Here is a 22,070-nt window from a genome sequence, read left to right on the forward strand (position 1 = left end):
ATGGCCAACTCAACGGCCCAGGAGGCCCGGTTTGCGGCCCAGGCCCAGCTCCTCTCGAGATTGCCGACCCCTGACAGTGCCTACGTGGATGGCGCCAGCTCTACCGTTGCACCGGTAGCTCATACGACTGTCGATAGCTGTGAGGCCGCCACATATGCCGGTGGATCTCGAGACGTGTTCTCGTCACTATCCGAGCTTTCATCCGCCCTCGCCATCCTCGGCGGCGGCTCGTCACCGCCACGTCTAGAGACCTTGCCAAGCGAGGTCTTGGCTCACATTGCGAGCTTTCTCGATGTCGATGACTTGTTGCGTGCGTCTCGTGTAAGTACTCTGCCGTGTCGTGCCGTGCTGACGGACTGACCCCGGAACTTGTCGCTACACACAACACACACACACACACACACACACACACACACACACACGTTATTATTCACAGGAGGCATGGCTAGTCCCCAACAACTTATCCCTGTGATTGCCGTCATCTGGCATGTTGGGGAAGTGTTCCGTTTTGCTGACGAGCCAGCATAGACGTGCCGTCGCCTTCGTGCCATCTCTCTTGACCCTGTCCTGCACCACTACCGCCTCCGCAACGCCCGGTTTCTCCTGACCTTGTTTCTCAATTCTCCGTTCCGCCCGTCTCTCGGTGACCTCATGTCCCGATCCATCTTCTTGACCCAAAACACCATCATATCGCGGCGTTTGGCACGGTCACTCATCTCCATCCGCCTCTCGCGTCGTCTTGCCTCGCGGCTCTCCGCCAGGGACCTTGTCCAGCGATGCGTGTTGCCCCAGGAATGCGTGCCGGGCATGTTTCCCGTGCACGTTGCCCCCGGCCTGGTGGCCAAGCGGAAGAGCATTGAGAAGGAGCGCATCAAGGACGGCCTGAGGCGGTGGATTTCCGTCCAGTGGAAGCGTCAAGTCAGCGAGCGGGCGGAAGACGCGCGGAGGTCGGACGAGATGCTGGGCGTCGGTCGTGTCTGGAAGCTACGCCGCTTCTGGGAGAGGATGAGCCGTGGCGAGGTGCCAGCTCATGGGGGGAGAAGCTGGTGACGAATGATTCGTCAAGTGTGTGCTTTTCTGTCCCTTTGTTCCCTTTTCCTGGATTCAGTGGCGTTTTTGAGTGCTTGCTCTTTCTTGACAAGTTTGGCTTCTTTATATATATATATATACCCCGTCGACTTCTTTGGCTTCTTTGGTCTCTTTATTTTGGGTCTGGTTGGACATGTCTCGACTATTTTTTGAAGCAGCTATTGGAGTAGTAGTTTTGAAGACCTGGGTACCTAGGCCTACCTAAGGTATATAGCTGATATTGATTGCTTTTTTTTTTGGGTTGTTTTTTTGGCTATGAAAGTAATAGATGCTGGTCATCTATTCAAAGTGACGTGTGCGCCGGATCCATGCATTAACGGTCTAGGTATATAATACGAAAATGATGGCAAACAGAAAAGAAAGAGATGCTAACATGGCTTTATGCGTTCATATCATGCCCCTCACATTCTTCGCTTGCTCGTTCTACCGCCCTGTTCGGAAGCGGAAGCCATCCCAGTCATCTTCTTCATCTTCATCTTCATCGTCCTCGTCATCATCATCGGCTTCTGATTTGGCAGAATCGCCGGTCGTCTGGACATTCTCTTTCCCTTGGTCTTCGTCTTGCGGCTCGGAAGGAACTTTGATTGCCGTCTGGATATCACCAGTTCCGGCAACAACAGCCTGGCCTTGGCTTATGGTCTCGCTCCTCTTGCGCATCAACGCCTCGCGCTTCTCCTTTAGGCGCTGGACACGCGCCTCGAGCTCCTGCATCTCTTCGAATTCGTCCTCGAGGGCGCGGGATGCTTCTTCGCGCTCATCCTCGATTTCGGCGTCGGCCTTGGACTTGCGGGACTCTGGGTTGTGGATGGCGCCTTGGTCGGCTTCCTTTGCGGCGGCTGCTGCTGCTGCTGCTTCGGCAGCTGTCATGGCTGGGCGGGAGATGACGGCGTCGTCGTCGTAGGATGTGGCGGCGATGTCGGCTTCGAAGGCGGCCCATTCGTCTTGGTCGACTTGCTGGTCCCGGGATGCGGGTTGTTGTGGTGTTGGTTGTTGTGACTGCGAGGAGGACGGGGGCTGGATGCTGATGCTCATGGATGACGAGGATGCGGGAGTGGCGAGACTGCTGGCCTGGCGGGAGGGGAGAGAAGTCGCCAGCTTGGGCACTGCTGCTGGCTGCGAGGGAGTGGATGATCGCGAGGCGATCTGGACCTGGGCGCCTTGCGTGGGCGTGAGAGGCTTCTTGCGGTTGACGTCGTCTTCGGATGCCGTCGCGGGTCTGCTGCGTTTCCTGCGCGCCTCGTCCTCGTCGTCGAGGTCTGTGTCCTTTTCCGCTGGACCTAGTTGGTCGAGCTTCCGCTTTTGCGCTGCCAAGACGTCGTGATCCTCGACATCCTCTGGTCCTGCTTCACGTTGGTCTTCCTGTTGGTCCTCGTCTTCCGCGTTGTCGCCATCGTCGGCATTGGCATTGGCATTGGCATTGGCAATGGTGCTCTCGTTTAGGGCAGAGAGCCGCTGCTTGTGCTTGTCGCCGAGGAGATGGGCGTCCCAGTGGGATTCGGCTCGGACGTGGTCGCCGCAGAGGGTGCAGAGCAGCCTTGAGGCGTCTGTGTACAGGGCGTACGGGTGGGTGATGCGACGGGCTGCTCGTTGCTGGCGGAGAAGGGCTCGAACGTCGGCCATGGCTGGAATTGGCTGGTGTGATGTGATGTGATGATACGAGAGTCGAGTCGAATAGGGAGAAAGGTTGGATGAGCTGAGCTGAGCTTTTGTCGAACGAGATTCGAACAGGGCGGTTGGATGGTTCTCACGTCCGTCCTAAAGGGTGCACATGCTTTAAGAGGAGGCAATGGAGGCAATTGACGAGCAGGATCGACGAATTGGTCACGAATAAAGGAAGCAGACGATGGCGGCTCTTTTGCCTGACGGCTGTAATTGCAGGTCGATGGATGGAGCTCGTATAATCAATACCTGTAACCGTAACCTCGAGCTTGAATTTTTCTAGGGACAAGGTTCAGCTTCTTTCTCGACGTCACTCGGTCGCTGGAAGCTCGCCGGAGCCGCTGTTTATCCGGCGCAGCTGCAGTACAATCTAACTTTCTACGACCAGCTGCTGCTTCCCCAGAACTTGATACCATCATACCTATCATATCATATCACATCATACATCACCACCAAAACACTCTCGATATTGTTTCCGCGTCTCTTGTTGCAGTCCAGCGGCATCGCTTCTCCTTTGGTTTGTCCTCGTATTAAACTCCAATGAGCTGATACTCATCGACTCTTACACAACGCGCGGGGAGGGGTTACGTGCACTTGGAGACAAGGAGACAAGGACAAGGACAAGGACAAGGACGACAAGGAAGAAGTTGAGCAACAATGGACGAGCAGCAGGAGCCGCACTCGCTGGCGTCGACGTTTCCAAACCCGCCCGACTTCTGGAAGGAATTCACGCCAGAGAGAACCGCAGAGATTGTCGAGCTGCGACGGGCTCAGGCCGACGTGGACAGCGTGCAGGTGCCGAACCTGCCTGAGCATCTGAGGGCTCTGCAGCCACCGCCAGAACCGGCAGATGGACGGTGGCGAGTCTTTGGCGACCAGTACATGGTATGGCTTCTATGAAACCAGGCCATGACGCCGTCTCTCTAACTCTGTGTGCTTTCTCGTCTTCTAGCTCGACGACAAACTCCCGACTCTCGAGGAGCAAGGCATCGAGAACCTCCCGGCAACGGCCTCCTCCAGCGCCAAAGACGCCAAGCACTACGACCGCGCCTTTGAGCTCAAGCGCCTGACCAAGTCGCTGCTGCTCAACTTCCTCGAGCTGGTCGGCACCCTGGCGCGCAACGCGAGCGACGCAGAGGCCAAGATTGCCGACGCGCGCACCATCTTGATCAACATCCACCACATCCTCAACGAGTATCGCCCGCATCAGGCCCGCGAGTCGGCCATTGAGATGATGCAGGACCACCTCGACCGCACGCGCACCGAGACGGCCGCCATTCGCACGCAGGTCGACAAGGCGAGGAAAGTTCTTGAAGGCTTGGGCAGCTTGGACTTGTCGGCGGTTCGGAAGGAGGGCGAAAGCGCCACTGGACAGATGCTGGCGGAGTCTCGGACGGGAATACAGGCAGACGGGGGTAAGCGAGAAGACGAGGATTGTGTGAAGCAGGCTGTTGCGTGGGCCGCCGCCGATTCGTTTATCGAATAGTAGAGAACGACGGGGCGCGAGTTGGAAGAGCTCGAGATGACGCGAGTGATTACGTTCCCGGGGTCGAAGCCGGAGCCGGGATGCAAATGTACTGCCGGATGCAGGCGTCGAGAGAGAGCGAGAAGCAGTTTTAGACGTCAGTTCAAGCTGCTTCGATGGAGGACTACGACATGTCTAACGGAGGAGAGAAGGCTGAAAAAAGTACGGTATTGATGAGGGCATGGCGTTGGTTCTGCCGTTGGCAGTGGGCATTGTTATTGTTACTGCAGGGTGCCAGCATGCCGTTGATGAATAATGATGGGTTATGATTTTGAGAGGGAACTGAAAGAGTGTTGCTGAGTCGTCTTTGATTGATGACATCGAGACTCATTGGTATATCACGGGGAAAGGAGAGAAGAGGGGATAGACACAGAATTAGAACTATTCACCTAGATGAAATAAACAACATTCAACACCATCACACCAAAGACTGTGATAGTCATATAGTAGTAGCAGTTTCTCACAATGAGACAAAATGTACGTAGAAACAGAAATAGGTATCATGCATTACATGGCAGTATTCCCCAACTATATCTAGACTAGATAATAGGATTCACAAACGATAAAAAAAAAAGAGAGAGAAAAACTCATACAGACTCGTACAATTCATTTCTTCCCCCCCCCTTCAACGTCTCACGCTTTTCTCACAGGCGGAGGCCCTCCTCCAACAACACCAGCCACCACCTGCGGTAACGGCGTCGCCGTCGCTGCCACGCCCTGGCCGTTGTCGTTTCCGATTCCATTCCCTCCGTTTGCACCGGTGCCTTCCTTCTCCAGCAGATCCGCCAAGTACTTGAGGTCGTCTCTGGCGCGGACGTCTCGTTGGATGATGGTCTTGATCACCTCCCACTCCCGCCTGGTCATCTGATACGCCTGCGGGAGGATGAACTGCACCGTGGGCACGCTGATAAGGGGCCCTAGGACTTCTCTCGCGGTGACGACGCCGGCGTCTTGCTGTGCTTGTTTCCGCTGGTCGTCCGGTCCCTGTGGGTGTTGTCCAGGGGGTGACGTCGACGACGGTGCTGGCGCGTGAGCTGGAGGAGCAGGACGGTTGAGGTGCGGCAGCTGGGGGATGGGAACCGGCGTGGCGGATTGTCCGTGGCCGTTTGGAGGAGGGTTGGGGAACGGAGAGGATGCGATTAGGGGCGTGGCGGGTGAAAAGGCCGGGCCAGACGTCGAGTTGCTTCGCTGGCTGTATCCGGCTGGCGTAGGGGCGGGAGGGGCAGAGGATTGAGTCGTCATCGGGCTCGGGCTCGCGGACGAGCCAGTGGCAACGGCGGCATTCGTCGCCTCGTTGTGCAGCATCTGCTTCAGCTGGTCCGGCTCGTTGCGGTAGACAAAGACGGCCAGCAGCAGGGGCTCGGCCCGGGACTTGGGGATGTAGTTGTCCACCAGGTTGAGCATGAACTCGGGGTGGCCGTCCTCGCCGGCAGGGACAGGCACCAGGTACGTGTCCCTGACGTTGCCGGCGACCTTATTGCCGACGACGCCGTACCTGTTCTTGCCGACAAAGTAGTTGATGAGGTTGTTGAACTCTTGCTTTGCGTCTGGCGACGTGGGCGTGATGTTGACGACGATGATATCGGTCAAGTTGCTGTATCGCAGGCTGCAGAGGTACTCGATGGCGCTCTGCTGCGGGATCCGGCCGGCCACGGTCATCTGTCGTGGGATCAGCTTGGTCCAGGGGCCAAACGAGGCAAAGTTGGCGCCTCCAATGTGCTTGGCCGTGGCCTGGAAGTCGGCAATGGAGCTCATGGCCAGCGAGCCGCGCCAGATGACGTCGGGATCCGTGGCCTCTTCGGTGGGCGAGTAAGGAGGCGATTCGGTCTCGTCCTGCAGCATCCGGTCGACGTCGGGGTCGAATCCGGGGCCGTGTGTGTTCAAGACGGGCGCAGAAGGCCGGCGACGGTGAGCGGCAGTGGGGGATTTCACAGCGGAGAATACCTTGCCAATATCAAAGTTGGACTGGCTCGGGGAGCGCTGGCCGAGACCGGCCTCGCCCAGCTCGTTTCCCCCTATCGACTCGCGCTTAACGTGCTGCTGTGGTTGCTGCTGCCCCTGCCCCTGCTCCTGTCTCTCCTCTCTCCCCGGACGAGGGCCTCCGGCGGACGGCATGGGCGCTTCGCTGGTCACCAGGCCCTCGTCCTCGACGATCTCTTCGCCCTTGTGCGTGCGCCTGACGCGAGGGCCCGTCTCGGAAGTGTACAGGATGGACTGTTTCTCCGCCCTCGCCTTCATCTCGGCCGTCTGCCTCTGCAGCTCGGCCGAGGCAAGCTGCTCCGACGTCATGACGGCGAGCGTCATGGGCGAGTGCTCGCGCGCCCAAAGGCCCCGGAACAACTCGGGGTTGTTCTTGAGGTTGAACGACAGCGACTTTATCTGCTGGCTGTACTCCTTCTGGCCTTTGGAGAGCGGGTGTGTGTCGAAGACGGCGCGCTCAATCTGCAACGCATACCTGTCGGCGAGGGATTCCGCAGACTCATCCCCAGGTAGCCGGATGTGGTTGCCCCTGGCTAGCGACCCGATGACGTGAACCAACGACTTCTTCAGCGCCTTGGCAGGGCCGATTCGCGTGCCGGGGAGGTCCTGGATGGACGCGGTCAAGTCTTCGGGCGGCACATACTTGACCGAGGGAGAGGCGGCAGCCGAGACGGAAGCGGACGCAGAAGCAGAAGCAGAGGCCACGGCCTCGTCCTCGGAAACGCGGCGCATCTTTGTGGTCTAGGATGGACAAGTCATGTGTTGGCATCAAATCATCAATCGGGAACAAGACAATGGCATACCTTTCCGTCGACATCTTGTGAGTCCTCTCTCGCCTTTCGTTTGCCCTGCTTGAGCACGGCCGCCACGTCCTTCCTCTCTCTCGACACGGCGTCGGGAGTGGGCGATGCCTTGGCCTGGGCATCCTTTTCGAGCTCTTCCTTGAAATCGCTGCCTCGCTTCCCCCTCTTGCGCCCGCCGCGCTTCTTCTTCCTTTCGGCCTCCTCCTCGTGCGCCTTTCGCCGCTCCTCCCACAGCTTCTCGCCGCGGGCAATGGCGTCCAGCAGCTCCTTGTGGTTCTCCGGCTTGCACTCCTCGCACCAGTAGTGGTCGGGGATCTCGTCCTCGTACGAGCTCACGCCCACGCAGACATTGTGCTGCCACACGAAGCACTCCTCGCACGAGATCCAGGCCTCGCCCGAGTCTTCGTCCTGCTCGGTGGCGCCGCAGACGCAGCGGATGACTTCCTCGGGGTCCTGCGACTGCTCCTTCTCCTGCACCGCGGCCTTTTTGTTCTTCTTGGTCTGTCGACGTTTGGGCGCGGCAGGCTCCAGCTCGTCAAAGGCCTTTGTGTGCTGGCCCTTGGTGGCTCTGACGGAGCGTCGAGGTTCGGCTTCTCCTGTTGCGAATGGCTTCTGTTAGCAAAGTGTCTCGTCTCGTCTCGTCTCGTCTCGTCGGCGACGGCGCATCTTGTCGCACCAACAGCCCCAATGGGTCGCATCTCTGCGCCCGTCTTGATCGATTGAGGGGAACCGTCGGCTTTTGTGGTTTGTTTGTTTGTTTGTTTGTTTGTTTTTTAGCTTACCGGACATGGCAATGGAGCACGCGCAAAGGCGTCGCCGCAGATCCAACTAGATGCGATGCAAATTCTACTGTGGAAGCGAACGCGAGATGGAAGAGAAAATTCTTGCGGTTCGCTTCAGGCGGGCATTGGGAGATTTACAAAACAGGCAAAGACGGCAACTAGTAGGTAGTCACAGACAGCTAAACAACGATGGATTCCTCCCCCTCGGCAAGAATAGAACAAAAAAGAAGAGAAAAAGAAGATGAGGCCTAATTGCAGCGCGAGGTTGCCAATCCAGCGACCGGCTCTTCTCGGGTAGCTATTTGACGGGATGGGATGGCGAGCGGCGTGTGAAGCTGCTACAGAGGCAGCGCGTGCCGATTTTAGAAAAAAAATATCGAAGCTTGTGTTGGTGATGACGGCAGCTTGCGTGGGGTTCCGGGAGCCCCTTGGAGTGGATACAAATAGTAGAAGGACGAAGCGGGTGGCGCGCGTCTTTTTGGGCTTTTTTTTTTGGCTGTGGCTTGCGATGTTGGAACTTGACAGCTGGTGGCAGATGGAGGCGGCTGAGAGGGGGGATGAATGAGGGAGTCTGTCTCGTGGGTTATAGATGATGATGATGATGAGTATCAAGAGCCGAGAGTTGAATATTGACCGAGTGTTGTTGAGTGTTGAGCAGCGCAGCTCTGCAGTCTCTAGACGATGCCCGGGTCCTGCCAGAGGGGAGAAGAGAAGAGAAGGTCAAGCAAGGGTTTCGGCCTCCGATGACGGTGAGCTGGATGAGATGGAACTGAATGAGACGAGTTGAAGTGCTGAGCGGTGATGCGGCAGAGCAGAGCAGAGCAGAGCAGCGTCTTGACAAGCTGCAGCAACAAGTTTAGAAGCAGAAGAAGGAACAAGGGAAAATGCTGGAGAAGAAGCCGGAGCTGCAGCTGATGGTGGCAACTGGTTGTTTGGAATCCCGGCGGCCAAGTGAATGCAATGCAATGCTGTGGCTGATTGATTCTCGACCATGATGGGATGCCTGGGGGGGGGCTTAGTCATGAGGGGCAAAAACGCTGTCGTGACGGCACAGCCTCGGCTAAACTGTCGTTGGACAGTCTCAGCCTTGTCCAATTGCTGCCTCAGGCATTCGTCAACTCTGGTCTCGTTCCTCTGGCCTCTGGCCGCTGACTCATCCCCCGGCAACGCCTGCAGAGCTCCAGGGTATCTGCTCTGCCACAAGCTTCAGCACCTACGCGGCGGTCGTGCCTGGAGCTCCAGAAGTGACGCCGGCCTTGTTCCCCTCCAGAACTCCAGAACCAACATCTTCAATCTCAATCCCTCCCCCAATCCAGATCCTCTCCTCGGCTCCCGGAGATTTGCCCCATCTTTGCATCTGCATCTGCGCAAATCTAATCGAATCAATCTCTCTCCGGATCTTCAGTTCATCCATCCGTTGCACCGCCAAACAGAGATTGCCCCTCCACCATGTCCCGCCGTTACGATTCCCGCGTACGTCCAGCCTGAGCTCCAAGGGCCAACACACCCGCCATCACGCACGATGCAATGCAGGCTAACCCGCGTGCCCATAGACCACCATCTTCTCCCCCGAGGGCCGGCTGTACCAGGTCGAGTATGCACTGGAGGCCATTTCCCACGCCGGCACCGCCATCGGCATCCTCGCCAAGGATGGAATTGTGCTGGCCGCCGAGCGAAAGGTGACGTCGAAGCTGCTGGAGCAGGACACCTCAGCAGAGAAGCTCTACGTGCTGAACGAGTATGTTGCACTACCTGCATCTGTGTATTTACACGTCGTCGTCCCTGCTGACACCTTGCGCCCTCGCCCGCCCGTCACAGCAACATGATTTGCGCAGTAGCAGGCATGACCGCCGACGCCAACATCCTCATCAACTACGCCCGCCAGGCCGCCCAGCGGTACCTCCTCACCTACAACGAAGACATCCCCTGCGAGCAGCTGGTGCGCAAGCTGTGCGATCTGAAGCAGGGCTACACACAGCACGGTGGTCTGCGGCCGTTTGGCGTCTCCTTCATCTACGCCGGCTGGGATCCCCGGAGACAGTTCCAGCTGTACCTGAGCAACCCCTCAGGAAACTACGGTGGGTGGAAGGCCACCAGCGCGGGCGCCAACAATGCCAGTGCGCAGAGTCTTTTGAAGCAGGACTACAAGGAGGACTGCTCGCTTCAGGAGGCCTGCGGCGTGGCCGTCAAGGTTCTCAGCAAGACCATGGACTCTACCAAGCTGAGCAGTGAAAAGAGTGAGTTTTTGTGTCTTTTCTTGTTTCTACATGTCATTGGTGGCTAACGTGCACTTGTAGTCGAGTTTGCGACGGTGGGACAGACGGAGGATGGCAGAATCTACCACAGGCTGTGGAGCGCCGACGAGATCACGGCGCTGCTAAAGGAGCATGACTTGGCCAAGAGCGAGGACACGGAGGAGAAATAAACGAATAGAGCGGGTGAATGTTTCCAACAAGTAGACCGAGAATGGGCGCTTAATGACACAAAAAAAGGACAATTGGCCCTTGTAACAATACGACATGTCCCAAGATGAGTTCGACTTGACTACAGGGATTCCTGTGATGTAAGCATGCCATATTATCCAAAAAAAAAAAAAAAAGTAACAAGAAGAGGAAGAAGGGAAGAAAAGAAATCCTATATACTTTTGATGATCCCCCCTTTTCTCTTGAAGGGACACGATAGCAGATGGTGAAGTTGCAGCCATCTACATACAAACAAGCTCTCCCCGTTATAATTACACTACATTGCGCGATATTCATCTCAGCATTAGCCTCAAGCCCTCTCAGCTTCGTCGAGTTCCTAGTGGGAAGGCGAATTCACTACCTTGCTCTTCTTCGTCCCGCACGCGCTGCCACCCCTGCTGAGCCTCGACGGCCGGGTGAGGATGAGGCTCGTCGCAGTTGGGGCTCGTCAGCTTGGGGAAGTGCCGCCTGTAGCTCCAGTACGCGACCGTCATGCCGAGCGCCGACCCGACGCAGACATCGTATACGTCGTGGCGGTAGTCTTGGCAGCGCGAGATGGCCACCAGGGCGGCTCCGACGAGGGGCGACAGGCAGACGAGGGCGCGGCTCAGGTCGCGGCCGCCGGCGCAGTAGTTGAAGATGTGCAGCTGGCCGGCGAGGAAGAGGCCGAGGAAGCCGAGGCCGGCGAAGGAGAAGGACGAGTGGCCCGAGGGAAAGGAGCGCCAGCCGTCCTGCAGGGCGTGGCCGTCGGGGGCGGTGCAGGCGGCGATTGTGACGAGGACGTCGGGCTTGGTGTCGGCGGAGGGCTGGCAGCGGGCGAGGAGGTCCGGGCGGGGGCGGCCGACGGCGTTTTTGACGATGTCTGTGATGAAGGACGAGAGGACGATGGAGATGCCGAGGGAGAGGTAGGTGGCTTCGTGTTTGTGGGTGGAGGCGCGGGTGATGAAGTTGTAGGCGACGAGGATGCCGAGAGGGATGAAGAGGGCGTAGAGGAAGTTGAGAGCTGTTTTTTTTTTTTTTTTGGTGAGAACGAGAGAAGAGAGAGGAAGCGTGTTGGAGGAGGGAGGATGAAGCCGGGGGGGTGGTTAGGAGAGACGTACGGACGGTGACTCGCTCGTGTTCGGCGTGGGGGTACGAGATGCGCAGGTCGTTGATGAAGAACATGCGGTGGAAGGGATTGACGAGGAGGATAATCTGGAATCGTTGTTTAGCAAAGGGGGAAGATGTATGGGTGTGTTTGAGGACTCACCAAGATCCATCCTGCGAGAAGGATTGCGAAGCCGATGTAGTCTGGCGCATGAGTCGTCTATATGCGCCAACAGAGGAAGAAGAAGAACCAAGTCAGTCACAAGGAACGGAATAAGAAGAGCAAGACGAATATGGTCTCAACTCACTCTCCAGAACCGGACAAGGGGCCCCATCGAAGCCGTCGAGTCGCCGGTGGAGGTGCGTACAGAAGGCATGTCGATGTTGCGCCTGGGAGTGAGGTGAGATGAGGGAATTTTTTATATTATGAATGACTTGGCCATGAATGAGAAGCGCTGCTGAAGAGATGCAGAATGAAGTTGAAAGGGGGTTGTTGTTGTTGTAGTGAGAATGAGTGGTGACAGAGTTATGGGGGATGAGACTTGAAGAGTGAGGCTGAGTTTGCGATTTGGCGATGTTGCATAGATTGCACCGATTGTTGGGGGTGGAGTGCAGGGTAGGCGGGATGGAGCGGCTTTGACGAAGAGTCCGAGGGACGCGTAATTGGGGATGGAGTCAATGTTGGCGTGCATGCAACTGTGCCCGATTGCATGGATTTATTATAAGCAAATAGGGAATGATATTTCAAGGAGGAAATGATTTGTGTTTTATTATAGTTGAAGCAGTCTATGTAGCTGGAGCATCTGTGGCTCATAACCCCCACGTTTTGATATTACATTGTATAACGTCCACATCGCCGCCAGATATACAACCAAGTTCCATATTACCCTGACACCTGCAGCTCACAGCTTGGGCTCCAGAGCCTTGAAGCTCTTTGTAATCTCTGTAATCGCCGTCTCAACCGGCAATCTCTCCATCGAGCTCGCTCCGTAAAACCCGTGAACCCCCTTTATCCGGCTGAGAACATACTCGGCGTCCCTTGGCGCTGCAATCGGCCCTCCGTGACACAGCACAATGACATCCGGGTTGATCTCAACGGCCGCATCGCGAATCTCCTGAATCAGCTCGACGCACTCGTCCAGCGTCTTGCCCGTGGCGGCGCCAATAGAGCCGCTCGTCGTGAGGCCCATGTGCGCAACGAGAATATCAGCACCGGCATGCGCCATCTTCCTGCTCTCCTCGACGTTGAACACGTACGGCGTGGTGAGCAGGTTGAGCGAGTGAGCTTCTCGGATCATGTCGACCTCCAAGTCGTACCCCATGCCCGTCTCCTCCAGGTTGGCCCTGAACTGCCCGTCGACGAGGCCGACGGTCGGGAAGTTTTGGACGCCGGCGAAGCCCAGGTCGCGGAGCTGCTTCAGGAACGAGGGCATGCTGCGGAAGGGATCCGTGCCGCAGACGCCGGCGATGACAGGCGTGTGCTTGACCACGGGGAGGACTTCGTTGGCCTTTTGTCGTCGGCTTGTTGTAAGTACATCATGTGCTCATGACGGGAAATGAAAGAAAGAACTTGACGTTGGAGTGAAGCGTCCCGTACATACCATTTCCACCACGATTCCGTTGGCGTCGCCGTAGGGCATCAGGCCGGACAGCGACCCGCGGCCGGCCATGCGGAAGCGCCCGCTGTTGTAGACGATGATGAGGTCGCCGCCGCCGGCCTCGATGAACTTGGCGGACAGGCCAATGCCGGCGCCGGCTCCGACGATGGGCTTGCCGGCGGCGATTCGGGCTCTGAGGCCGGCGAGGATCTGGTCTCTGTCTGTGGGGGGAGCCATGGTCTGGATGAAGCTGAGGATGGGGGTGAAACAAGCAAACAGTTGCGACTTGTCCAATTCCAGCTTGCAAAGACCACCGCTTGTTCTTGTTGGATCCATGAATCCAATCGTCGCATCACATCATAGGTAGCCCTTGGCCGGAACTAGACACTGCGGAGACTAGCAGGGAATACGGAATAAGTCGTGAGCTTGTTGATGTCAGATCGCGTCTCCACCAACGGCAACTCAAATGAGCGTCATGCATCGCCACTGTGTCTGTCATGGAGATGTTGAGCATCATGGGTTCGAGTTGGTTGGGAGGACTGAGGAAAACAAAACGCCTCGGATCTGAGACATTGGAATTGATCTTATAACATGCCGTAAACCGCATGCATACCCCGCATCTTCTCTTGCTGCAAGCAATTCATTTTTCATCTTCAATACAATTCCTTCTACCTTTTTGTCAAAATGGCCTCGGTAGCCATCATCGGGAGCTGCGATACCAAGTTGCGGGAGCTTCTCTTTCTTCGCGACAGAGTTGAAGAAACAGCCAGAGTCAAGACGATGCTCATAGACGTCGGACGGGATCCCTGTGTCCACGATGCCATTACCATCTCCCAGGCCGAGCTCTTGTCCAAGTATGGCGACGGCAAGGATACATCAGACTTGACCAGAGGGGAATTCGTCACGCTCATGTCCGAATGTGCCTCTCAAGCTGTGCGGAAACTATACCAGCAGGGCCTCATCGACGGCATTATTTCCGCCGGAGGTTCCAATGGGACGTCGCTCTCCGCTGCCGTCATGCGGGATGTGCTTCCCGTTGGATTCCCCAAGCTCATCGTCTCGACCATGGCGAGCGGCGATACCAGACCCGTCGTGGGCGAGACGGACATTACCCTGATGCACTCTGTTGTCGACGTTGCCGGGCTGAACCCCATCCTGCGAGACATCCTCAGCAATGCCGGGGCGTCGATTGCGGGCGCCGCTCTCTCGTACGCTGCCCGGCGCGACAGAAAGACAAACGATGCAGCGCAAGAGTCTACGAGCATGAAGAAGTGGCGGGTGGGCATCACCATGTTTGGTGTGACGACGCCGGGAGTCGATGCCATTCGCGCGCATCTCGAGTCCAACTACCCCGTCGAAACATATGTTTTCCACGCCGTCGGCACCGGAGGAAGAGCAATGGAGCGGCTCATTCGCGAGGGCCAGCTCGACGCAGTCATTGATCTCACGACGACGGAGATTTGCGACCACCTGGTTGGCGGCGTGTTGTCAGCCGGAGAGAGGAGATTGGACGCTGCTGTTGAAACTGGCTTGCCGAATATTGTCTCTCTGGGGGCGCTCGACATGGTCAATTTTGGGCCGAGAAACACGATGCCGGAGAAGCACGAGGGAAGAGTCATCTATGAGCACAACCCGACCATCACGCTGCTGAGGACGTCGCCGGATGAGTGTCGTGAGATTGGGGGGTTTATTGCTCGGAAGCTCAGCAAGACGAAGAGGCCGGACATGGTTGAAGTGTGGATTCCAAAGGGGGGAGTCAGCATGATTGCCGTACCTGGAGGGCCGTTTGAAGATGAAGAGGCGGATAAGGCGCTGTTTGAGGCGGTCAAGTCGGGATTGAGCGGGAGCGGCATCAATATTGTTGAGGATGAAAGACATGTGAATGATGAAGGTTTTGCAAAGGATATCGCAGAGGCGTTGGTTGCAAAGCTGGGGCTGCAGAAGAGCTGATGATTTTATTTACTTTGCAAGAATTTATGTAGTTGAAGCACTGCGTTCGAATGGAACATGGCATGGCAATCCATCGTATATAGTTGTCTTGAAGAAGATATTTGATGCTTGATGACGATGTCATGGAACAAGTTTTGGTGGTTTACCCAGCTTGGTACCTGATGTAGTCAGCCTGGAGGCAGCTTGAGCTCACTTACAAGGGCTGCCCCGCCTAGCGATAGACGCCTGCAGTGCCCACAGCGCGTCAGCTCCCCAGTAACTCGACGCGCCAGGGAGCTCTGGCTTCTGGAACAGCGCTAAAAACGCGGAATCCGCCCCGACAGGCTGCATCTCCAGCTCCGGCATCGACTTTTTCTTCCTCTTGCAATTCCCTTTCCACATCCATACCCAACAACATCATCCACCACCTCTGCGCCTACGCGATACTCAACAGCATCGCCAAGATGCTCAAATCGACTCACAAGCCAGCGCAATTGGCGCCTCTTCCGCCGGGCTGGACCGAACACAAAGCCCCGACTGGCCACTCGTACTACTACAACGCCGAGACCAAAGAATCCACGTATAAACGACCCGGCCAGCTGCCTCAACCCGCGCCAGAGCCATCCTTCTCTCCATACGCTGCCGTACCCAATCTATCCGATCCCAATGTCGCAAATGCATACATGGCGCAGTTCAACCAACCGCCGCCCCAGGCACAAAGAGGCGGCTTTGGCGGTCGAGGTGGTTTCGAGAACCGGCCGCGGCCTCAGCCCGTGGACAAGCCCAGGAGAAAGGAAGCTATTCCAGGCTGCGAGCCGTGGATCCTGGTGTACACAAAATACTCGCGACGCTTCGTCTACAACCCGGTCAAGAATGCGAGCTACTGGCGCATACCCGAAAAGCTCATGCCTGCCATCTTGGAAATGGACAAGAAGCGGATACAGAACAAGTCTGTGGACGAGGAGAAGGGAGGCGAAGCGGGGGATGGCGAACCCAAGAGAGAGGAGAGCAAGGCTGCTGAGGATACGCCCGCTCAGGGACCAGACTTTGACAGCGATGAGTACGAAGAGGTTGAGGTCACCGATGACGAGGGGCTGGGCGAAGACGGCGACGAGGACGAGAGCGACCACCCATCGAAGCGACAACGTACCGAGATGGCGGACGAAGAAGACCAAGGCCCTCTCGAGTTTACAGAAGCGGATATTGCGGCCCAACTACAAGCCATGGGCGAAGATTATGGCCTTGAACCTGGTGACTACGACGACGGCAACATGGAGGACTGGCCCGAAGGCGCAGAGGGTGTGGAATTCTCAGAAGAGGACGCCAAGTTCTTGTTCCAGGACATGCTCATCGACCTCAACGTCAATCCTTACAGCCCGTGGGAGAAGCTGCTAGAGGACGGCAAAATAATCGAAGATGCGCGCTACACGGCGCTCAGCACGACGAGGGCGCGGAAAGAGTGCTGGGACGAATGGACACGGGCAAGGATCGCTGAACTTAAAGAACAGAGGGCCAAGCAGGAGAAGAAGGACCCCAAGATTGCGTTTATGGCGTTTTTGCAGGAAAAGGCCTCGCCGAAGCTGTATTGGCCCGAGTTTAAGAGAAAGTACAAAAAGGAGGACCCCATGAAGGACATGAAGCTGTCGGACAAGGACCGCGAGAAGGCGTACAGGGAACACGTCAATCGTTTGAAGATGCCTCTGGCTACGCTCAAGTCGGATCTCACTGCCTTGCTCAGGGCGCAGCCGGTGCATCTACTTCACAACAAGTCGCTTGCAAATGGACTGCCTGCGCAAGTCCTGACGGATCTACGGTACATATCCCTCGAGCCCAAGATGCGCGATCCTTTGGTCGAGGCGTACGTGCAGACCCTGCCGCCGCCTCCTCAGGACCCTGGCTCTGCGGCAGAGGACGAGGAGCAGAAGAAGGCGCGGGAGGCGAAGGAGAGGCGGGAGAAGGCGCTGGAGGAGAGGAATCGGATGGTGGAGGAGCAGAGGAGGAGGAGGGAGAGGGATGTGGCGGCGAGCAAGGCGCGGTTGAGAGAGGAAGAGAGGGAACTGGAGTTTGCCATGAGGGTTGGTAAAAGGGGGTTGCAGGGTCAGTTGGCGAGCATGAGCGTGAAGCAGCAAGAGGGAGGCGAGGGAGAGCCCTCATAGGTTGCATATAGCTGAGTTGAGGTTGATGGATGGTGAACTGGAGAATTAACGTGTCGACATGTGTATACATACATCAGATCAAAGATGGTCAAAGAAACGGCCGGCCTTTTGCCGCACCTCCTGCGCCCACGCTTCCACATGTTGCGTGCCCTCGGCGCCATCCTCTGTCAGATAGACGTCCACCAGCCTCGCAGGCACCCACTCGAAATACACATTCGTGACACTCAGGCCCTGCAATCCCACATCCGGACCCAGTATCCCATCCCACCCGCGGATGAGCTCCTCGCCGTCGTTTTCCTCGTGGCCCGGCGGATCAAACGGCAGCACTTTTTCCTTTTCCGACAGCACGACGACTTTGATCTCTGGACAGACGTGTTTGGCGGCGAGCACGGCGGGGAGCGAGCCCGTCTTGTTGCTCACGTTGCCGGCCTTGTCGATGAGGTCTGCGCCGAGGAGGAGGATGTGTGCGTCTTTGGAGGCGAGGGCGGCGCTTGCGTCTGTGTGAATGGTGACGCTGCTTTTGTTTTCGTTGTGGTTGGTTTGGATGAGGGAGGAGAAGCGGCGTGCGGCCGTGACGCCTTCGAAGAGAGGGCGGGATTCGAGGACGTGTATGTCGAGGGGGCGAGAGGCTGATTCGAGAATGAGGGAGATTGACGCTGTGATTGTTGAGCTGGACGAGAGGGTGACGATTTTGAGAGGCTTGGTGGGTTGGGAGGGAAAGGTCTTGTTGAGGAATGAGACGAATGCGGTGGCGATTTTGGTTGCTGATTGGTGTCTTTGTTGGGCGAGGTGTTTGATGTCGGCGCAGATTTCGTCGACGAGGTCTTTTGAGAGACAAGTTTGAGTGAGATGGTGCTCGATGAGGGAGAGGCTCGAGAGGACGACGCTGAGGATGGGGGCTCCCATGCTTTCTCGCCCATTCTTCCACAGATGCCATGCTGCGAAACGAATGTTCTTCCACCACGTGTCTCCATCACTGGTGTCGATTCGAGGAATCACGTCGAGATACATGTCCAATGCCGCTGAAGCCAACTGTCTCGCACCGCTCTCATGGTCCTCTTGCAGCGTCTTCAACCCAGCCGCCAAAACACCACCAGCATCCCTACCAAGATCAATGTCAAACCACACTCTCCTCAAACTTTCCTTCAGCCGCGGCACTCCATGAAAAGATTCATCGTCAGTGACCTCACCAGGATCGAACCACTTGTACCCTTCATGCTCCCAATCAATCGTGATGCTCTCTTCGCCCACGCCGGGCTTTAAGATGAACGCAAAGGGATTGATGGTCCATATGCGGCCAACTTGGGGGTCTGTGAATGAATACGGCTTGCCTTGTCGCAAGAGCCGTAGAGAAGACGCCGTGAGGGTGGTTTCTTCTTCGAGTTCGCGCCAGGCGGTTGCGAGGGGGGATGTGTCTGAGACTTCGACGCCGCCTGAGATGGGTGCGTATTTATGCCTATTCATGAAATGCCGTCAGTATAAGTAGATGAATATTCTTGTACCTAGTAAAGGAACATTTGATGTGAACTCATCGAGTCATACTGATATGTATTCACCTCCCCGCTCCGACGAAACAAAGCCACCCGCGGCTTATCATTATTCGAATCATGGCCGTCTGGAAACTGAAAGATGAAGCTGACCGCCACGGCTTTCTTGGCTAACTGCGACATGATTGTCTTGTGCAGAATCGGTTGTAATCCGGATGGTGGAAAAGGCATTGAAAGAGTTGCATGATGAAGCTTTCAATGCGGTTCACGGTTGGAGTTTAGTCTTCTTTTGGGAGGAGTGGCATGACATCACGGTGAAGCACAACATACCTAGTACTTTATACAAACGGTATCATTAATGGTTTCTCATCCATCTACCACAAGGCATGAGCATTATAAGAATGTTATCCATTTAGTTGAAAAGATAATATACATCTCCAGTATTCATCAATTGGCCACATTTGCATTCGACTCAAATCATGGCAATGGTGTGCAATAGGCGCAAGGCGGCAGTAAAATGAAAAAGGAATACAACCTTCAGCTCCGCGTGTTGGAATTGATGTGATTTCGCTGGCTGAAAGTGCAGGGGCAGCAACACAATCTCCGACTGGTGGTGATATTACGGAAATTCCCCGAAACAGTCATTAACCGACACGCTTACGCACCTCCACCAGTTCTTCTTTTCATTTTTATTCATTCTTCATCTCTTTGAATATACTCTGTATCTACCATCAAATGCTTTTGAGACAAAAGAAATAAAACCAAAAAAAAAAAAACTGCCGTGGTGGTATGGAAAAGTCACAGTCGCCATGCACCATCCTCGATCCATCACCTACATCAGCCCTGCGAGGAAAAAAACAAAAACAAAAAGCTTCCTAGCCTCTGTCAACTTCACTGCATGAACCCACTAAACAGGCCCGTGTTGTACATGGGCGGCCACTCATCGTCCACCCAGGCCACCAGCTCGTCGTAAAGGGCATGGTCTTCGCCGGTTTGCAGGACCGGCATGGAGTAGTCCGTAGGCGTCGTCATCATCGGCGGGGCAAATCTCTGCCCAGCTAGCCCGGCATTGCTCAACTCCTGAGTCTGCACCATCGAGTCCATCAACCGCCGTGCTAGGGCCCAGAGATGCCGCAGAGAGTTGGACGAAGCCTGGCCAAAGCTGGTGATGCCGTCTTCTTCCAGCTGGATGCCAAACATGATGTCGTTGTTTCTTGCCTCTCTTTCCTCCTCCGACACTTCTTCATCGGATATCAGATCCTCCAGAACAAGGCACACGGTGGCATTGAACGAGTAATGCTGTTCTGCGTGCAGCGGCGACTTCCGGCTGAGGTTGAGCGCTGCCAGCTGTCGTCCAAGGCGAATGTTGCGGCGCGCGGCCGTAATGCACAGCGTTAGATGCTCCGAATACATCATGTTAGGTTCGGTTGTCTGCACCATGAGACGCCTGGCTATCGACCTCTTGACGGCACCGAGGAATAGCGGCCGGATGGCCAGAATAAGAAGCATGTTGTACCTCATGTGGAGGAGGCAGCAGGCAGGGTCGCTGCTCAGCCCGTCGGGGGACAGTTGCAGGCGAGGTGGAAGAGTCAGCTGCCACTGCTGCAACATCCAGATGGCCTTGTCGGGCTGTCTGGACATTCCTCCTCTGGCTGCCTCCCACGGGGCGACGCGATACGTGTTGCAGACGACATAACCGGAAATTCGCGAAAGTTCGACGTGAGCTCTAAGTCCCGCAGCGGGTGGCATCGACCTATAACGGCAGGTTAGCAGGCAACGTTCGGGAAAGAAATCGATTCGTTACTTACGGAGCATCGGCAGGCAACTGGATCCCGATGGCATCGTCCATGATAATGTGTGGCCGTCCCATCAGACAGCTCAACCACCGGTCCAGAATATAGACGGTCCAAAACACTCGCTTCCCCCTTTCATCTGCGACCCCCCGATGGATGCCTAGCATGATACAAATGTGCATGGCGGCTGCCACGTGCATATAGGCGGCGTCTCTCCTATTCATCTCAATCAGATAGGCCGACATGAGACAGAGAGCGGCAACATCGCCAATTGTACAACACCGTGTTACGTCTAAGGGGTTGCCCACGAGAATGGCAGCACCGGCAAAGTACGCTTCGCTAAGTGAGGGCGCCGACGCACTGTTGAGCACCTCTTTTGACGAGGTGCCGGCCCGGATAATGTTGGCCAGAGCGGCGTGGTAGAATGCCAACTGACGAAATTCATTCATGTCCGCCTCCGGAGCGGATGACGGCGAGGCGGCCCGAGTGGGAAGGATGTCGAGCTCGCCAAACCAGTAGATGCCGCCGCTAGGCCATTCGCCATTTCCGTCCTGGACCAGACTTCTGAGCTTGGACAGCAGAGCGGCAAGGTCCTCACTGGAGGGCAACGATATTGGCTTTGCGTCTCGATCGACCGAAGGGCGAGAGTCAGCGGTATAGTATCTCCCCAGACTGGACAACAAGGCGCTTCCGTCCTGCCCCTGAGACAGCTGCGGTTCCACCTGTGTGAGAGGCAGCACAGCCCCAAGCAGCTCCTTCAAGTGATCGAGGAATGTAGCGCCGCTGGTCTCTCCGAGGTAGCCCGCCGTGTCGTTGGGATCCTGGACAAGGTGGCCAGGCGTCTGTTCATCTTCAGGCTCAGGTTTGACGGAGGAGGCGCCCGGGAAATGGCTGCTACCCTCGGATGGAAAGGACTGGCTGGGGCTAAAGGCGCTGGGAGATGGCGACAGGGCCTCTGGCGTGGCAGAGGCGAGGCTGATGAGCTCTTGTCGCTTGGAGGGGTCGGGAATGGCCTCCTGAAGCGCCCGCTCATAGAGCTCGACCTTTTTCCGCAGCTCTTCCAGCTCGGCGCGCGGGACGTTGACCTTTTCGACGGGAACGGGGTAGACGCACTCGCGGCTGGAGGCGGAGCACTGCGAACAGGGGGTTCCGCCAGAACACTTGACCCTTCGAACATTGCAGCTGTTGCATCTGGGTTGGGTTAGCAAAGAGGATGAATCTCAGGAGAAGGAAGGGCAGATGTACGCAGTGGCAACTCGTTTGCGGTGTTCAGGGGCGACTTTGTGACGGCGAGGGTTGACGGGCAGGCGCTGGCTCGTAGGCCGTCTGCCGTCGCTGCTGCTGTCGAGTTGCATAGTTGGTGATGGTGTTGTTGTTGGTGGTGGTGGTGGTGGTGGTAGTGATGATGACAACGAACGACGGCGTTGGATCAGAGGAGAGATACACACACACACACAGAGAGAGAGAGAGAGAGAGAGAGAGAGATGCTCTGGATCCAGCCAGCAGTGTTTATGTGAACCGCCCAGACAGACTGAGCAAAGCAACCAGCAAAGCATCAGACATATACGCCCGGCTATATGCCTCTCCGGCCTTGTCCCCAAGTCTAGTCGCGGCGCGAGGCTGGTGGGCCTGACGGCGGCCCGCGACGGCAATACGTGGGACGTACGTATGCGTGCGTATGTGCCGCTTGTCGATTCGGTCAATCACGACGACGATGGCCT

The 22,070-nt window shown here is 56.4% G+C and overlaps 11 protein-coding genes across 11 annotated transcripts; 5 read left to right on the top strand and 6 right to left on the bottom strand.

Annotated features, from left to right (window-relative positions):
* Triagg1_8949 (uncharacterized protein) lies at positions 1-1,050 on the top strand (the record flags this gene model as incomplete). The annotated part of the gene is made up of 2 exons (XM_062903852.1): positions 1-321; positions 529-1,050. 2 exons carry the CDS (start codon positions 1-3, stop codon positions 1,048-1,050), a joined length of 843 nt encoding a protein of 280 aa, XP_062752071.1.
* A 462-nt stretch (positions 1,051-1,512) lies between these two features.
* On the bottom strand, positions 1,513-2,709 carry Triagg1_8950 (uncharacterized protein; the record flags this gene model as incomplete). The annotated part of the gene is made up of 1 exon (XM_062903853.1): positions 1,513-2,709. The coding sequence occupies one exon, from the start codon at positions 2,707-2,709 to the stop codon at positions 1,513-1,515; it is 1,197 nt and encodes a 398-aa protein (XP_062752072.1).
* Positions 2,710-3,405: 696 nt separating this feature from the next.
* Positions 3,406-4,234, top strand: Triagg1_8951 (uncharacterized protein; the record flags this gene model as incomplete). Its single annotated transcript, XM_062903854.1, has 2 exons — positions 3,406-3,633; positions 3,701-4,234. 2 exons carry the CDS (start codon positions 3,406-3,408, stop codon positions 4,232-4,234), a joined length of 762 nt encoding a protein of 253 aa, XP_062752073.1.
* A 672-nt stretch (positions 4,235-4,906) lies between these two features.
* On the bottom strand, positions 4,907-7,845 carry Triagg1_8952 (uncharacterized protein; the record flags this gene model as incomplete). Its single annotated transcript, XM_062903855.1, has 3 exons — positions 4,907-6,994; positions 7,057-7,652; positions 7,839-7,845. 3 exons carry the CDS (start codon positions 7,843-7,845, stop codon positions 4,907-4,909), a joined length of 2,691 nt encoding a protein of 896 aa, XP_062752074.1.
* A 1,442-nt stretch (positions 7,846-9,287) lies between these two features.
* On the top strand, positions 9,288-10,263 carry Triagg1_8953 (uncharacterized protein; the record flags this gene model as incomplete). Its single annotated transcript, XM_062903856.1, has 4 exons — positions 9,288-9,311; positions 9,392-9,576; positions 9,657-10,075; positions 10,136-10,263. 4 exons carry the CDS (start codon positions 9,288-9,290, stop codon positions 10,261-10,263), a joined length of 756 nt encoding a protein of 251 aa, XP_062752075.1.
* A 357-nt stretch (positions 10,264-10,620) lies between these two features.
* On the bottom strand, positions 10,621-11,763 carry Triagg1_8954 (uncharacterized protein; the record flags this gene model as incomplete). The annotated part of the gene is made up of 4 exons (XM_062903857.1): positions 10,621-11,303; positions 11,401-11,494; positions 11,550-11,606; positions 11,695-11,763. 4 exons carry the CDS (start codon positions 11,761-11,763, stop codon positions 10,621-10,623), a joined length of 903 nt encoding a protein of 300 aa, XP_062752076.1.
* Positions 11,764-12,288: 525 nt separating this feature from the next.
* Positions 12,289-13,221, bottom strand: Triagg1_8955 (uncharacterized protein; the record flags this gene model as incomplete). The annotated part of the gene is made up of 2 exons (XM_062903858.1): positions 12,289-12,894; positions 12,988-13,221. 2 exons carry the CDS (start codon positions 13,219-13,221, stop codon positions 12,289-12,291), a joined length of 840 nt encoding a protein of 279 aa, XP_062752077.1.
* A 447-nt stretch (positions 13,222-13,668) lies between these two features.
* On the top strand, positions 13,669-14,934 carry Triagg1_8956 (uncharacterized protein; the record flags this gene model as incomplete). Its single annotated transcript, XM_062903859.1, has 1 exon — positions 13,669-14,934. One exon carries the CDS (start codon positions 13,669-13,671, stop codon positions 14,932-14,934), a length of 1,266 nt encoding a protein of 421 aa, XP_062752078.1.
* Positions 14,935-15,377: 443 nt separating this feature from the next.
* Triagg1_8957 (uncharacterized protein) lies at positions 15,378-17,069 on the top strand (the record flags this gene model as incomplete). The annotated part of the gene is made up of 1 exon (XM_062903861.1): positions 15,378-17,069. One exon carries the CDS (start codon positions 15,378-15,380, stop codon positions 17,067-17,069), a length of 1,692 nt encoding a protein of 563 aa, XP_062752079.1.
* Positions 17,070-17,147: 78 nt separating this feature from the next.
* Positions 17,148-18,533, bottom strand: Triagg1_8958 (uncharacterized protein; the record flags this gene model as incomplete). Its single annotated transcript, XM_062903862.1, has 1 exon — positions 17,148-18,533. The coding sequence occupies one exon, from the start codon at positions 18,531-18,533 to the stop codon at positions 17,148-17,150; it is 1,386 nt and encodes a 461-aa protein (XP_062752080.1).
* Positions 18,534-19,447: 914 nt separating this feature from the next.
* Positions 19,448-21,704, bottom strand: Triagg1_8959 (transcriptional regulator family: Fungal Specific TF; the record flags this gene model as incomplete). The annotated part of the gene is made up of 3 exons (XM_062903863.1): positions 19,448-20,309; positions 20,365-21,540; positions 21,595-21,704. 3 exons carry the CDS (start codon positions 21,702-21,704, stop codon positions 19,448-19,450), a joined length of 2,148 nt encoding a protein of 715 aa, XP_062752081.1.
* Between the last annotated feature and the right edge of the window lie 366 nt (positions 21,705-22,070).

This window comes from Trichoderma aggressivum, assembly GCF_033847375.1.
Source record: "Trichoderma aggressivum f. europaeum strain CBS 100526 chromosome Unknown scaffold_047, whole genome shotgun sequence".
NCBI lineage: Eukaryota > Fungi > Ascomycota > Sordariomycetes > Hypocreales > Hypocreaceae > Trichoderma > Trichoderma aggressivum.